The 15,190-nt window shown below is 26.7% G+C and overlaps 4 protein-coding genes across 6 annotated transcripts; 1 reads left to right on the top strand and 3 right to left on the bottom strand.

Moving 5' to 3' along the window:
• The first annotated feature begins 2,036 nt into the window (after positions 1-2,036).
• On the top strand, positions 2,037-5,281 carry LOC107065659 (protein obstructor-E). Its single transcript, XM_015319555.2, has 5 exons — positions 2,037-2,418; positions 3,300-3,566; positions 3,718-3,912; positions 4,015-4,213; positions 4,312-5,281. Exons 1-5 carry the CDS (start codon positions 2,352-2,354, stop codon positions 4,367-4,369), a joined length of 786 nt encoding a protein of 261 aa, XP_015175041.1. The 5' UTR covers positions 2,037-2,351; the 3' UTR covers positions 4,370-5,281.
• LOC107065656 (solute carrier family 35 member H1) lies at positions 4,774-7,305 on the bottom strand. Its single transcript, XM_089172840.1, has 7 exons — positions 7,164-7,305; positions 6,851-7,074; positions 6,503-6,720; positions 6,356-6,428; positions 5,977-6,229; positions 5,663-5,838; positions 4,774-5,586 (listed from the first exon to the last, which is right to left on the bottom strand). The coding sequence occupies exons 2-7, from the start codon at positions 7,052-7,054 to the stop codon at positions 5,236-5,238; spliced, it is 1,275 nt and encodes a 424-aa protein (XP_089028966.1). The 5' UTR covers positions 7,055-7,074; positions 7,164-7,305; the 3' UTR covers positions 4,774-5,235.
• LOC107065657 (E3 ubiquitin-protein ligase RNF25) lies at positions 7,195-15,186 on the bottom strand. Of its 3 annotated transcripts, XR_016176663.1 has the most exons (8): positions 14,661-15,186; positions 14,518-14,589; positions 14,078-14,318; positions 13,767-13,985; positions 13,365-13,676; positions 13,038-13,283; positions 7,625-7,777; positions 7,195-7,326 (listed from the first exon to the last, which is right to left on the bottom strand). XR_016176663.1 is itself a non-coding variant. In XM_015319553.2 (6 exons), the coding sequence occupies exons 1-6, from the start codon at positions 14,684-14,686 to the stop codon at positions 13,101-13,103; spliced, it is 1,053 nt and encodes a 350-aa protein (XP_015175039.2). In that variant the 5' UTR covers positions 14,687-15,186; the 3' UTR covers positions 11,726-13,100. The 3 variants fall into 3 exon arrangements, 1 of the variants encoding a protein (XP_015175039.2); XR_001475620.2 differs by lacking the exons at positions 7,195-7,326; positions 7,625-7,777 and adding an exon at positions 11,726-12,959; XM_015319553.2 differs by lacking the exons at positions 7,195-7,326; positions 7,625-7,777 and having other exon boundaries at positions 11,726-13,283.
• Positions 8,179-11,583, bottom strand: LOC149032528 (uncharacterized). Its single transcript, XM_089172843.1, has 3 exons — positions 8,965-11,583; positions 8,660-8,843; positions 8,179-8,585 (listed from the first exon to the last, which is right to left on the bottom strand). The coding sequence occupies exons 1-3, from the start codon at positions 9,036-9,038 to the stop codon at positions 8,355-8,357; spliced, it is 489 nt and encodes a 162-aa protein (XP_089028969.1). The 5' UTR covers positions 9,039-11,583; the 3' UTR covers positions 8,179-8,354.
• Positions 15,187-15,190: the final 4 nt, after the last annotated feature.

The following is a 15,190-nucleotide window of genomic DNA, read 5'->3' as shown; positions in this document are numbered from 1 at the left end:
ACGCGGGTTTTTGCATGAAATCAAAACAAAGACTTAAACTGTTTACCGTCGTATTCATGAAATTTTATTTATTTTTTTTATTTTTCCTTTTTTTTTCTCTACTTTACTCGCAAATAGAAATATGATGAGTTTAATTAACAACGTTAAAATGTATAAAATAATACATACACACATAAACAACAACACACACGTAATGTATATTTGTTTACAACTTATCTTCCAAACTAAGAGAAATAAGAAGAAAATGAAAGAAACAAACAAACAAAAAAAAAACAATTTATTATAATTAAACGTTAAAATGAAGAAAGAAAGAAAGTAGGACGAAATGTGATCGTGCGCACGCGGTGACAAAGGAATATTTTTTTATTTTACAGTTGTTACGAACTTACTGAAATAATCGAATTTCTCTTTAACACAATTAATTCAAATGAATATTTACAGCAAAATGTGTACGATATATATATATATATATATCTATCTCGTATTTTATTTCATTCAAATCATTGTGATATTATTATAAATACATAAATATTCCTATGCCACTTGAATTATCTTATTTGTAAGAATAATCAATAATAATAATAATAATAATAATAATAATAATAATAATAATAATAATAATAATAATAATAATAATAAACCAAAAAGAAAAAGAAAAAAAAAAAGAAAAAGTGATTGTGAACAATTTCGTTACTGTATTCTATTATATATAAAATAATATTTGCTATAGAAATATCGTAAGAAAGAAAGAGAGAAATAGAGAGAGAAGAAAGGGAATTGTTATATTGTTTGTCTTTTTTTATCCAAGAAAAACAAAAACAAAAAAAGAAAAGGGAAAGAAAAGCTAGAAAAAAAACAAAATAACTTCCATGTGTTTGTCCAATGTATTGTTTGTTTGTTAAAGAAGAGAAGCAACAAAAAAAAAAAAAACCAAAAACCCATAAAATATAATGACAAAATATAATGATATGGAAAAAGAACGGGGAAAAGAAAAGAAGAATAAAATAAGCAAAATAAGATTGAAACATTGTAAGGGGGATGTACAATTGTTATAATTATGTTTTTTTGGGGGGGGGGTGAGAGCAATCGAGGGGGAGAATAACCGATTTATCTTCAAATTAGATACATACGAGCGAGAATGAAGAGATTTTTTCCATGTAATACACGCGCACGCGCGCATCCACATACATAACTGCGTTGTTTAATATTGATAAGGATTAAAAATAAAATCGATTATTCAGGAAATTCATTAATCGACTATTATTATGTTTTCAAAATTCCTAAACACCTTAATTAGTTGTACGAAATAAAAACAAAAATAAATCGTAAGAGAACGAGTGATATAATAAATACAATATTTATCTTCATTCATTAATTTAATCTAATTAAACAAATTAAGAAGTGAATTAACTTTGTGTGTGTTAAGTTTCAAAGTAAAACTATTATTATATTAGTTGAATGATATTTTGCTTTTGAGCATGCTTCCAGAACAACGCGTGAAAGTTAAACAAATGTCAAGGCTCTTTTTAATACTTCAGGTATATAAAAGTTCTCGAAGTTCGAAGAAAATTTTAATATTGCGTAGTTTCTATGGTATCTTACGAAATTCATATTATATGTTTTTTTTTCTTTGTAAATCAGTACTATAAATCTTTTGCTCTTCCTACCTAATTTTTACCTAATACTTCTTATTTCGTTGCTCCTACGATACCATCTTTATTTTCATTTGATTTTACAAACTTTTAAGTTTACCAGAAAGTTCTGTCAACTCTGACAAATACCGGTTCAATTTATAATAAATATAAATATTATAATATTAATATAAATACCTAAATAAATTACTATTACTAACTACTACTAAACTACTATTACTACTACTAAATTACTATTACTAAACTATTATATACCTAATAAAATAAATTATTATACCTAATATAAATTAGATATAACATAAAAATATTATATTATTATAATTATTAAATTATTAAATATTATATTATTATATTATACCTAATATATTTTTTTTGTATATTAGATATAAAATATTAACAAATATGTGTAAAAATATGAGATAAAAATATTTCGAAATATTTCGATAGTTTTAGCGATTCCATTGGATAGATGAATTGATTGTGTAATCAGGAAATTATAAAAATGTTCGAACATACATAGAATGAAATAGTATCGACGAAAGAAAAAAATAAAACGAGATGAGGAATCTCGTTCTCTCTCTCTCCTATTTACTTTCGAGGACCGGTAAAGATGATAAAAGGCCGAGAAGAAGACGAGAGAATTCATAGTCGTTCTTTGGTAATCGTTAAGGAAAGTTCGCGTGTTTCGAAGAAGCTCCAATGGCCGCCACGTATCATCCGATCATCCATTTGCTCATCGCCTACGGCTTTTTTGCCGTCGCATTATGTGAGTACATTTTATTGCGGCGTATTCGAGAAAGTGAAAGATTCATGCGCGATAAATCACGAAGGATCTATCGAAAGATCTAAAACGTTTTAGCTATAAAACGTACAACTAATAGGGATGAACTATCGCTTTTTTAGTATTTCAATGACTTCATTATCATTTTTTTTTTATACCTTTTCATATTAATTATATTTTAATTTAGTTTATTTCTTATAATGAAAGATTATTACAACGAATAAAATATAAGTAAAAAAGTTACATTTGATCAAATTTATTAATCTCTCCGCGTAAAATTTTGATGAAATAGTTAAAAAAAAATGTATTCACTTGTTATGTAAAAACAAATATGATGGGGGGGATAATGATGAAAATGTTTTAAATAAACGAAACAATTTTTACCATGTGACGAAGCCTGCCTGAAGATTTCACCGGATAAAATCTCCCCTTTGACATTTCATAATATCTTTGAAAAAGCAAGAATAAGGTGAGATATTGCGTAAAGGATATGCATGTAATGCTAATGAATGCAAACTTCTCGCGGAGGTCAAGCGTAATGCGAACTATCGAAATTCTTTGAACGTACATATGAAGGTCGGTCGTGCATAAAACGTACACACACACACCTGAATATAATACGTTAATCTATTACCCGAAGAAGATCGGTATCACATTTGTAATAAATCTTGCGACATATATATATAGGTAGTATATATATATATAGGTAGGTTTCATCTTACCCACAACTTATGGAGATACATTAAATGTACAATATAATATAAAACGATCAATCGTATTTTCCTTTTGAAATGTCAAGAAACTTCGACAAAATATAATTTTCCCTTTCTTGCATTTTTTTGATTTATTTGTTTGTTGTTACGCAGGTGCCAATCAGTATCAGTCATATTCAAAAACTCAACAATCAAATCGTCTTGTACCACTGTCAACTAGACAAGTTTCACAAGGATCGTGCCCAGAAAAGAACGGACGTTTCCCGGTTCAATCTCAATGCGACGCATACATCGAATGTATCGATGGTGTTGCAGAAGAGAAACTTTGCCCGGAGGGCTTAGTCTTCAATCCCGATGCACGATTCAATTATCCTTGTGGATATCCCATCGACGTTGATTGCGAAAGCAGACCAAACAGACGTGAGTATTAATATTATATATATATATACCTAAAAATTATATTATAATATTATAATCATTATATCTCGTATATTGATCTAATATTATTTAATTAAATAAATTAATAAATATTATTATATATATATATATAAAATAAAATATAATAATATAGAACCAGCACAACCAACCGAGGATTGTCCACATCAATATGGATATTTCAAAGTTGGTGATCACACTAATTGTGGACAATTTATGAATTGTGCCGATGGTAGAGGATACATTTTCGATTGTCCTGAAGGATTAGCTTTTAATCCAGAATCATATCGATGCGATTGGCCTGATCAAGTACCAGATTGCGATGCTGAAGGTCGGTGAAAATTTACAGTATATTTTATTTCGATATTTCTACGTTATATAACTCGTGAGATCAATGTGTTTGATTATTATTCTTTGATGATTTTTTTTATAGCTTTCCTTGGTTTTCGATGTCCCGAAGTTAAAGAAAATTCATTTTTGAGTGGTGAAATAAGATTTTATCGTAGTACTCACGATTGTCAGCATTATTATATATGTGTTAATGGCCGTCCACGTTTGTTAAACTGCGGAGAAGGAAATGCATTTAATGAACTTATTGATGCCTGTGATGCTGCAGAAAATGTTACCGGATGGTTAGTAATAATTAATACTTTTAACTTATTGATTTGGTATCTTTTAACGATTTAACTTTGTTACTTTGATGTTATATTATTTATTATTTCAATTGCAGCGCCCCAGAAGCCACTAATTTAATTTCACCTAATATCCAACCAACAAGATTGTTCTGAAACTGACAATTAATTTCATTCTCTATTGAACAGACTGTATCAGAATGTGAACATTATTAAATGTTCAATTTAATGTACAATACTGAAAGAACAAAAAAATAACTCATAGATAATATGTAGATAAGATTGAAGATATCTTAATGTTAATGAAAATACGTACTATTGCAAAATAATAATGTTAATTAATATTTATTTTTAATCGATATAGATATATTTTTCTAGATTTATATACTTAAATTTATCGAATTCAATCATTCATTCATATTCGTATTATGAAAATATATAATACAGGAAATGATTATAGTTAATAATTATGTAAAAATAGATACGATGCTTTATACCAAATATCGTATCATTAACATTTCACAATTTTGTACTATTTGAATAAAAAAAAAACACATAAATTAGTTAAATAAATTTTTGTATATTTATAAATAGTCATTTATTGATAATTTACATTGTATGCTCTGACAGCGACTCGTTTCTCTTGATATTAATATATTAATCTTTTCACAGATTAAATTATATTCTACTATACTTTGAAATAATAAACTTATTGACATGTTTTTTTTCTTTGCGCTATCTACAATTAAATAATTTGACGGAATGCATTAGTGCAATATTAATTTGAATGAAAAGCACAAATGATTAAAAATTGTATTATCGTATTTGGCTTGTCTTATGCTTTTGTTTTTTCTCTTTTTGTTTTTTTTTTATATTATTTGTAATTTTATAATAATATTATGAAATATTCATCTCGGGTCAAGTTTCATTTGTATTATTGAAATTTGTGATGTCAATCGTTAATTACTTAAATCCACAGATGAGAAAAAATGAAATCTGACTCGTGTGTTTATTTCACATTCTCATTCTCTGCGTTGTAAAATATTATTTAATACTTGAGAAGAATTTTCTTTCATTTTAATATCATCTTCTTCGTCGGAAGTAAAATCTGTAGTTAATAAATTAATTAAGGAACTAGATTTTTGCGTTAATAATGGTAAATTAGCATCGATCCCATCTTCCTTTTTAGCATTGTTACTCGTTATTAAATTATCTTTTAACTCTAAACTTTCAATCACTTTACTTCTATTCAATAATACTTTTTGAATAACGTGAAGTATTATTCCACCGAGGCACAATAATAAACCTACGAAATTTAGGCCGCTTATATGATCACCTTTCCATACAAAGGCTAATATCAATATGCAAATTTCCTGCAATGTAAAAAAAAAAAACAATGTCAATAAATAATCAAAATGATGAAAGTTCAATGAAATATTTCAAACATACTTTAAATATTCCGATAACAGAAAGTGTTAGACTAGAAGTGTACGTGACAAGTAAAAATTCTGTTATTTCCATAACAAATGCTAAAATAGCTCCAGAATTGACTGCAGCTACAGTTACCATAATTGGTTCATAATCGTTCCAATTAATATTCTTAAGACTACTGTACATTTCTGGACCTAAAATGAAATTCATAATGAAACATTTACTATTCTATTTAGTAGATTCAAAATTCAAATATTAGTATTAAATTATTAACATTAGTAAAAAAAAAATACATATAGCTCGTAATCTTGAGAATATATTTTTGTCATTACCCTCAAACCATAATGAGATAGGTATTATAGGTAATAACATCCATGGTTGCATATAATAAATCATATCAATTGGATTTCTAAGACCCAATTTAGATCTTTGCATTATGACTTGAGCCATGGTCCATCTGAGGCCGCTTGAAAACGATGCCAAAAGACATAACGTAAAACCGAGCACGTGAAATTGGGTAGATTTATAAGTAAACATGAATAAACCTCCTGATATTGCTGCTACTATAGCAATTAGAGACCACGACTGAAACAAATGCACTAATAATTTGTTTTACTCTACCATTTATGTTAATTAAAAAAATTAATTTTAATATACTCTATATTTAAGAGTCATTTTATTAACATATTATAAGGATTAACAATTTTTTACCTTTTTCTCAAGTTTAAATATAAGAGAAAATCCAAGTATAAAAACAATGGTACTGGATTTTGTCATCGTATATCTACAATTTTGTACATTTAATTAGAAAAATATATTTGTTAGATTTTCAAAGATTCATTCAAAATTTATACTCACAAAGATATGGTAATTAATGCGATTGACCAATTTGACAAAGCAACGTCAAATCCACTAGCTATGCCTGGTGGTGCTAGGGAACATATTATATTTTGCCAAGTAAGTTTCACATGATATTGCGGTCCTTTACAGCATAATCTTATGCAACGTATTAACGCAGACAGTAGAAATTTGACAACCAAATGACAGATTACAGCTGCCAGAGGAAAATTGAAGCCCTAAAGTTATCATCATTCAAAGAAATAAAAAAAAAGAAAAAAATAATTAATCATTATTTTCTTGTTTCTTCTTCAAACATTTATGATGCATTTAGGCAATGTAATCATTTAAAAGAAAAATATTACTTACATATGACTTGAATAACCATTTTTGATAAAAAGTAAGTCCTATGGATAAAACGAAATAAATAGAAATGATTAAAGTTGTTTGTAAGGCTCCTGTGCAAGGTTCCTTTTTAGGTAAAGTTGGATAATCTTGTGTACTTTGTGATGATAAGTAATACGAAATATCATCCTTCTTAACAATTTGATATTTAATACTCGGCCTGGACATTTCTTAAAATCTGTTACAACCTAAAAAAAAAGTATAGCATTTATATGCGAGACAATTAAAATTAATCATTCATTTTTTTAATTATTAAAGATTTAATATACTGACTGACCTTTTATTTATTTGACTAAATACTGAATTGGTTATCTTTCCTCTCTCTCTCTCTTGTCACTTTTATGTTACCCCATAAATAATTGAAAGATACATAATATCATATGTATGCGTCAAACTGGTTTCAATTTGTTTGAATAAATTTCTAATTTCTTATTTCCATGCTGTAAAAAAAAAAAAAAAAAGAAAAGATCAGATTTCAATTAAAAAATACAAATAAGCCAAAAAAATATATATTTATTATTATTATTATTATTATTATCCAACAATTAATTAAAATAATAAATACAACTAAGCAAACAAAAAAAATATGTCTTAATATTAAATATGAAAAAAAAAAAAAGAAAGAAAGAAAACTCCAATGAAATTATATAAATTATTTTAATAATTATTTCAAAAGCACGATAATACATAAATACCTGATATTTGTAAATAATTACACTTATGTATTTATTTAATTACCTTGACTAAATATAGTAAAATGTACGCGAAAACATATAGAATGAATTGTTCTGTTATCAAATTGTAGACCGCGCAAGATATCTCATGCCTTATCACGTTTAATATCCGACGACGATAATGTCCATATGTTGTTTTAGTTGTGCTTTATTTATCCTGAAAGTAAAGAAAAACATATGTATGTTAAAAGAATGAGACAAAACAATTAGACATTAGATAATAATAAAAAAAAATTAAAATATAAAAATAAAAGAAAATAATGTATAATTTTATAAATTCATTCAAAATGAAACACGTTCACTCATCGATAAAAAAAAGAAACACCGAATCTATGTTTCAAAATATGAATTAATCAAGTTGACATAAAAAAAAATACTACCTTTTTTTTCTACAATGACAGGGAATACAAATTGAACAAAGCGTCATAATATATATAAAGAGTTTTAAGGTAAGTATTGTTACCTCAGTGCCCTCTTCAATTCATACCTGATATCGTTCAAATTAAGCCCGCGAATTCTAATAAGACATTCAAAATTCATAATCTTCGTTAAATCAAATAATTTGTTAAATATTTTTATTACCGGGATATAGTTATGATTTATACATATTAACTTGAATGCAACAATAATGATAATATTATATCATCATTGTAAATTTGATACCTCGATGTCTTTTTACTTATTTCATGTTAATTATATTTATTAAAATACTTTGTATTATTCTAATGAAAGATTTAATATTTCTTAACGTCACATCCTGAATTCTGTCCTGGATATTGTTGTGGATAACGAGATCTAACGAATTGTCCAGGTGGACAAATTGGCCATGGTTTTACGAGACACTGTGGTTGACCTTGACATTGAGTTAACGGACACTCGTCCTGAAGTCCATTTCTATGCAAGCACATACATTTTGAATATAAAACTCCACCACGCATTTCAGGAAACTTCAAATCTGTTAGCTTCTGAGAAATCAATTTTTCATTGTATTTAAATATAAATGACAATTGTATTAATGTTATTAATGAAAAATACTTGCTGGTTTTTTTCTATAAATTGATTTTTTTCTGTAATCGCTTTTTAAACAACTAACTGTACGTTTAATTTGTTTTTTCTTATAAGGACCTTGACTTTTATCCTTAATAATTACTTCTTCAAGAGGTATCATCATGTATAATGGCGGTTCTTCTGCTTTTTGCTTTAATAATTGCATTTTGTGCTTGCTATATGATCAATATATATATATATTGAAATACTTTGAAAAACTTTGAAGACAAATAATGATTACATTTATATATGTCGGTAGAAAATAATATCGATATAAGTTATAACAAACTAACCAACCATTCTAAGGCTTTTACTGCAGCTTTTAAACCGCAAATAACATCGGTAGCATCAATAGTTTTTATTTCAGACATACTGATAATTTTCTTTTTAAATTAAACGAATTACAAATTTTATTCATTTTCTACTCCATAATTTTGTAATAAATTTAAATGTTGGTTTGGCCGAAATTTGGTCGAATTGAAAGAAGATGTTTTGTTTGATGTAAATAAAAAAAGCTAACTAAGTTTTTTTGTTGTTTTGTCTCTTAGAATATCAATTGTTATGGGATTATTAATAATATTTGTATCCATTTGAATACAATTTGCGGCGACATTTTATTAAGACAAAACATTATACATTGTGTAAATAATAATTATCATATATATAAAATACGAATGGAAAAAGAAATCATTTAATTTCATTTTCATATTTATGAAACTAATTAAAAGGCAAATGTTCTTCTAATTATAGAATGCATAATAATATTGCAATAATTTACTTATAAACTATAGTATAATATGTAAATAGCATCTTCTATCATTTTGACTGACTTATAAAAAAAAAATATAAGAAGCTATAGTGATATACAGGGTTACAGCTCTGTATAAGTCGCTATATTAATACAGTCATTTTAAATGATGGAACTTTCAAGTAGTATAATCATTATTTCATCAAAGTTAACCAAAAGCATGCTACAAACACCGTTTATATTTATATTATCTCGTCGTATTTTTTATAAGTTTTCTATACATACATAATTACTAGATAATACATGCAATAATTATAAATATATATATATATATATATATACAAAATATTATCGAAATGTTTGTAAAATATAACTTTAACAAATTTGGACGTTAATATAAATATGATCTCAGACGCGTTTAATTAATTAAAAACTTAAATCATGTTATAAAATGTAGCAATATTTATGGCACGGTATATATATATAGCATGGGATCTCATAAACGATCTCATATTCGATCAATTTTTATTTTCTAACTACACATTAGCATATAGATCAAATTGATTATATAAGTTAGCATTGTGTACGTTTCATAAATTTGATATTAAAAATGTTTTCATAATTAAGGAATAGGAGGCACGACTAATATTTAACGCTTACATTTAACGGCGACCTAATAATTTTTCAATAAAATCAAAATAATTCGTACACGTTAATTAGTATTAAATATTAACTCGAGTGAAATTGAATAATTTCATTTATATAATTGAATAGATAAGAAAAGCAAGAAATACGTATATAATGTCTCCTTTTGTACTCTCTCTCTCTCTCTCTTTCTTTCTTTCTTTCTGTCCCTCTCTCTTTCTCTTTCTCTCTCTCTCTATATATATATATTTATATGTATTGACTTTAATATATACTATTTTTACATAGATTTTATTGAAATTATTTTGGCTGCACGACTAGAAAAATTACCGATATGTTCATGCAACTATTAATTTAGAAATGCATATTATTTTTGCTTGCGATTATACGTATTTAATTAAATGCATATTGTTAAACACAGATGTTCACATTATCATATAAAATAACACTAATGCGCATTAACGAAATATCAATAAATTGTGCGAACTGTTATATAAGAGAATACAAGTAATTGTTTACTACATCGTTTAAGATACTAATGTTAGATAATTTATTATTTGAAAATAATAAAATTAATATATCGATAAAATTAAATATTAAGTATGAGTCTATATATAATGCCACATATATATATATATAAAACATCGTATATGTAATATCAGTTCTCAATTTCTAATCCTTCGTATGAAATATTTATATTTACCGTACTATTACAATAAAAACTAAATAATATAACCACAGAATCCGTATTTTGGCAGTTCTAACTCAATATTTATTAAAAGTGTTTATATACTCTTATTTATTGCTTAATGCATAATATCATTAATGAGACACACACATTTTAATTTGATATTAATCTCTGTAACTTATTTCAATATAATCTTAAATTGTGTTAAATAATAAAAAAAATAGAGAGTTAAAATTTACCAATAATAATTCTATAACGAAACTACAAAAGTAAAACTAATGATATACATAATTAATCATATCTATTATATGCCAAAATTCGGTTTCTTCTAATATCCTCATTTACAAAATATCACAGATAATTGTAGTAGAAAATAAAATATACTAAAAAAACAAAAACAAAAAAAAAAAAAAGAGGAAAAGTTAAATTCCATACTTTTTAAACAGATCTCATAGTTGTCCAGAAAAGAAACGTTCAAACATTGAAGAATTGTATTAAAGAATTTCGATTACTTGGTAAAAAAAAAAAGAAATATGTTTATATAGACATGGATTCGAATTATTTATCAGAAAATAAAGAATTTTAGAACCATGTTTATACAGACATTTGATCAAAAACATTCAAACACGATCGTTAAATTCGTTGATTTTATCTGCAACATCCTGTATATATCAAATCAATTTGTTTTTTTTTCTTTTCTCTAAACTCGGCAGTCTTTGGTGTTTACAAATTGAAATAGTTGGCAAATATAATTATACTGTATCATTATATTACATACGTAGGAACAACGGCTACGTAAGCCACAAATCCAGGATTTGAGAAACATTGTCTCACAAGCAACATTTTATTTCGACTATCTTTCAACAAATTTTGCTATAGAATTATATTTCCAAGTAAGTATTGGATTATTATTTTTTGTTAATATCATTATATTACTGCTCAGTATACAAAAACGCGTTAACGCAATTATTTAGGTTAAAAAAAAAAAAAATAAAAAAAATAAAAAGCTTTTAAAACGTTACAACGCTGCGAAGAAAAATAATCAAATTACGTGGGAGAATAATAAAATAGATAGAAAGATGATTACTATGTTATTAGATGAAAGTTTCAAATTTGTTGTTGTTATTGTTGTTTTATCTTTCATTCGTGTCTATCACTCATCCATATGTTAATATTGTTATAGACTTAATGGGCACATAGGCTAGGCAAAATATTAGACAAAATATTAGACAAAATATTAGGCAAAAAAGATATTTCTTCAATAATTTTTCTTTCTATCAAGATCAAAGACTCATTATACTTTATAATCAACGTTCAATTGATTGAGATAACGTTCAATTTGACATTGCCAATTATTAATTCGATAATTATCAGTATTTCTGAAATGTAATATTTAAACTAATATAAAAATCATTGTCATGTAATCAATTATTTCGTGAAGAAAAATGATAATATTACTGATAGAAGAGTGAACATCATTATAATGTCTTTTCCAATCGTATATATAAATCAATTATTTTAATAGATATTACTTGAAGATTTCATTTTTAGCCTACTATTACCCTTTCGTAAGTATCACATTCATGTGGAAGAGATTAAAACTATTAACAATTTTTGTTCAATTTATATATGTTGAAGGAATATCTACAATAGACAAATGCCTTTATCCTGCATAGAAAAATAGTAATCTAAATACGAAGTTAAAAAAAAAAAAAAGAAAAAAAGCTTAAAAAAGCACGTTGATTTTGAAATAAAATGATAAATGAAATAATTTGAATTGATGAGACATTTGTATTTTAGTAATAAGAAAATTCTATAAGAATATGCAGAGAATATGTTTCTTACTTATGCATTTTGTATAAGAGATATTAAATGAGTATAATTGAACATATTGGATTACGAATTGAGAACCACTTTGAAATGCTATATTAAGAGATATACGCAGGATACTAATATATCTGCTACTTTAAAGGTAATTTCTAATTATAAAGCACCGTTAAAATATCTTTAACGTGGTTCTATCGACGAAAAATATTTCCATAGGTATTGTATTATTGCAGGAATGTAAAAATATGGAAACTGAATGAAAAAATCTGTACACTTGCAGTTTAAAGAGCACCATGGCTTCAGTCTATGTAGACAGTCCTTAGAACTTTCAACACATCCCATTTTATACGCCAGTGCAATGGGAATATTGCTGAACAATAACACCTATAATTTTATCACACGAAGATGATTTAAAGTTAGATAATTACGATATATTACATTTATGAATATGATAATGCTAACTGTATTAAATACGCTCAGCAAAGTAAATGACCAGGCAGTTAATATTTGATCTCGAGCCCATTGTCATCTGGGAGTAGTTTCGGTATGCCTCATTTTATCAAATTGGCGTCGATAATGGGCACGGCCTCTACCTCGGTTACGATGTCCGTGATTATTATGTCCGTGATTATTATGTCCATGATTATTATGTCCGTGATGATTGTGATGGAATTGTCGTGGTTGGTTTTGCGTATTGTTCGAAGATTGCTATTAAAAAGAGATCAAGTATCTAATGTTTAGAATGAAATTCGACGTTAAGGAATAATGATAAAAAATGAACTGATTTACCACTTGAGTGACGGATTGAATAGATTGATTAGCATATGTGTTTAAACTAGTGCTAGGTGGATTGAATCTCTCAGTGGAAACAGCAGTATCGTCTTCAGTTCTTAGTAACATTTTTTCCCCTTCAGCTTCTAAATCAATGATACCACCCCTTTGTTGTTGTCTCAAGTATAACGCTGCCATTTGCTTTTGTAGCTCTTTTAATTCAGCGGTAACTGAAAAGTCTGTAGCTGCTTCTACGTCTATAGGAGGTGGAGCTGACCATAAACTTTGCAGGTCGCAATGTATAGATTCCCGACAAACAGGACAAATAGCCTAAACAAAAAGTATCGATGTTCGCAAGCTCCTTAAAAAGTATTATATGAAAACGTAGATGAAATGTTACAATCTGAAATAATGATATACCTGAAATTTGTTAGTAGTATCTTGTTGCCATTGCGGTAATTTCTCTTGTTCTTCTCTGTAATAACGTTCAGCTGCTGCAACATGTGCCGCTAAGCAATGAGAATGAAAGTAATGATAGCACTCTGTTTTTGTAAATTTGTCGCCTTCTCTAAAGCCATATAAGCAAACTGCACATTGATCTGTAGGTAAGTTGCTTCTCGTAAGATGTTCCCTAATCAACTGGTATTATTATACAAATATTAGTTAAACGATTAACATAATCATTCCTATAAGGTATAAGAAGAGTTTACGATGAAACATTTATGTTATACCTCGATTAACTCAAACATTACTGGTTGTCCAATAAAATCTTTACATTTAGCTTCGGCATCAGATTGCATTAACCTTACTGTATCTTCGTCTAATCCTCTTGGATTTCTTAAGCTAATATTTGGAGATACATCTGGATAGCCATAAGGTAATTGTACGACAAGGGTAACGCAGACATATTGCGATTGTGAATCTTCTCCAGTCGAGGGGAATAATATAGTTTCAATATACTCTGGCTCTCCTCTATAAATACAATCATTTATGATGATAATGATATAATGAAATATTATTAAACCTTATATGCTGTTATTGAAATTGTCTCTTGCAATTGAAAGGATAATAGATCTTAGGTTTCTTTTTTTGTTAAATAAATTGAATATTTCATATAGAAAAAAAAAATTAACATTTTACATAATAACAGTAAATACGAATTAAATCTTACCTGTCATTTTCTTTTATGTTCAGTTCGTCGTCTAATAAAATAGCTTTTAAGGCTTCGATTTCATCAGCCACTCTAAAAGAAGAAACGATCAAGCATAGTACGATATTATCTACTTTTTAATAAATTCAATATTATATTATTACCTTTCATCTACCATTGAATCTGACATTCTCCTGAAAACAAATATTTCTCCCTCGTTTTCTTTACTCTTCTTTTAACTATTTCGGGCACCTTACAAACGTCAATCGGCATATCAATATTAGCAACTTAAAATTCTACTTCTATTGCACGACTATTACCAACTAGATTGAAGAAAAAAGAAATTTGCATGCTCTCATTAATTCGTTCTTTTTTTTTTTTGGAAAAATACATTAACACGCGTGAATATATTCGATCGTTATTTATTACAACTTAAGCCGACTATGTAATTAAATTCATTTTAATTGGAATCTAAGAAATTTAAATAAAAGGAAAACCTTCAGCCGGATTTCTAATAGAACACTCGAATTGCATTACATTTCATCAATGTTATTTATATAATTATTGATATTTATTTATATTATAAAAATAGATTATATATTTCACTAATTAGAAATTCACTTTATATATATATATATCATTGAAAATAATTTTTTTACTATTATGTTGTAATTAATGTTTAATAAGTTACTAT

The sequence above is a fragment of the Polistes dominula genome, unplaced genomic scaffold, assembly GCF_049000335.1.
Source record: "Polistes dominula isolate Pdom_NZ unplaced genomic scaffold, Pdom_raw_medaka contig_23, whole genome shotgun sequence".
NCBI classification, from domain to species: Eukaryota; Metazoa; Arthropoda; class Insecta; order Hymenoptera; family Vespidae; genus Polistes; species Polistes dominula.
The sequence above is the reverse complement of the archived record's forward strand: the minus strand, read 5'-3'. Positions and strand labels throughout refer to the sequence as shown.

Coding starts and splice junctions, on each gene's coding strand:
- LOC107065659 (XM_015319555.2), top strand. CDS start 2,352: ATGGCCGCCACGTATCATCCGATCATCCATTTGCTCATCGCCTACGGC. Junction 2,419..3,299: donor CTTTTTTGCCGTCGCATTAT/GTGAGTACATTT, acceptor GTTGTTACGCAG/GTGCCAATCAGTATCAGTCA. Junction 3,913..4,014: donor ACCAGATTGCGATGCTGAAG/GTCGGTGAAAAT, acceptor TTTTTTTTATAG/CTTTCCTTGGTTTTCGATGT.
- LOC107065656 (XM_089172840.1), bottom strand. CDS start 7,054: ATGTCCAGGCCGAGTATTAAATATCAAATTGTTAAGAAGGATGATATT. Junction 6,429..6,502: donor GCATTAATTACCATATCTTT/GTGAGTATAAAT, acceptor ACAAAATTGTAG/ATATACGATGACAAAATCCA. Junction 6,230..6,355: donor TATTTAAACTTGAGAAAAAG/GTAAAAAATTGT, acceptor CATTTGTTTCAG/TCGTGGTCTCTAATTGCTAT.
- LOC149032528 (XM_089172843.1), bottom strand. CDS start 9,038: ATGTCTGAAATAAAAACTATTGATGCTACCGATGTTATTTGCGGTTTA. Junction 8,844..8,964: donor GCAGTAAAAGCCTTAGAATG/GTTGGTTAGTTT, acceptor TTGATCATATAG/CAAGCACAAAATGCAATTAT. Junction 8,586..8,659: donor CAATTTATAGAAAAAAACCA/GCAAGTATTTTT, acceptor TTGATTTCTCAG/AAGCTAACAGATTTGAAGTT.
- LOC107065657 (XM_015319553.2), bottom strand. CDS start 14,686: ATGTCAGATTCAATGGTAGATGAAAG. Junction 14,319..14,517: donor AACATAAAAGAAAATGACAG/GTAAGATTTAAT, acceptor TTGTATTTATAG/AGGAGAGCCAGAGTATATTG. Junction 13,677..13,766: donor ATACTACTAACAAATTTCAG/GTATATCATTAT, acceptor CTTTTTGTTTAG/GCTATTTGTCCTGTTTGTCG.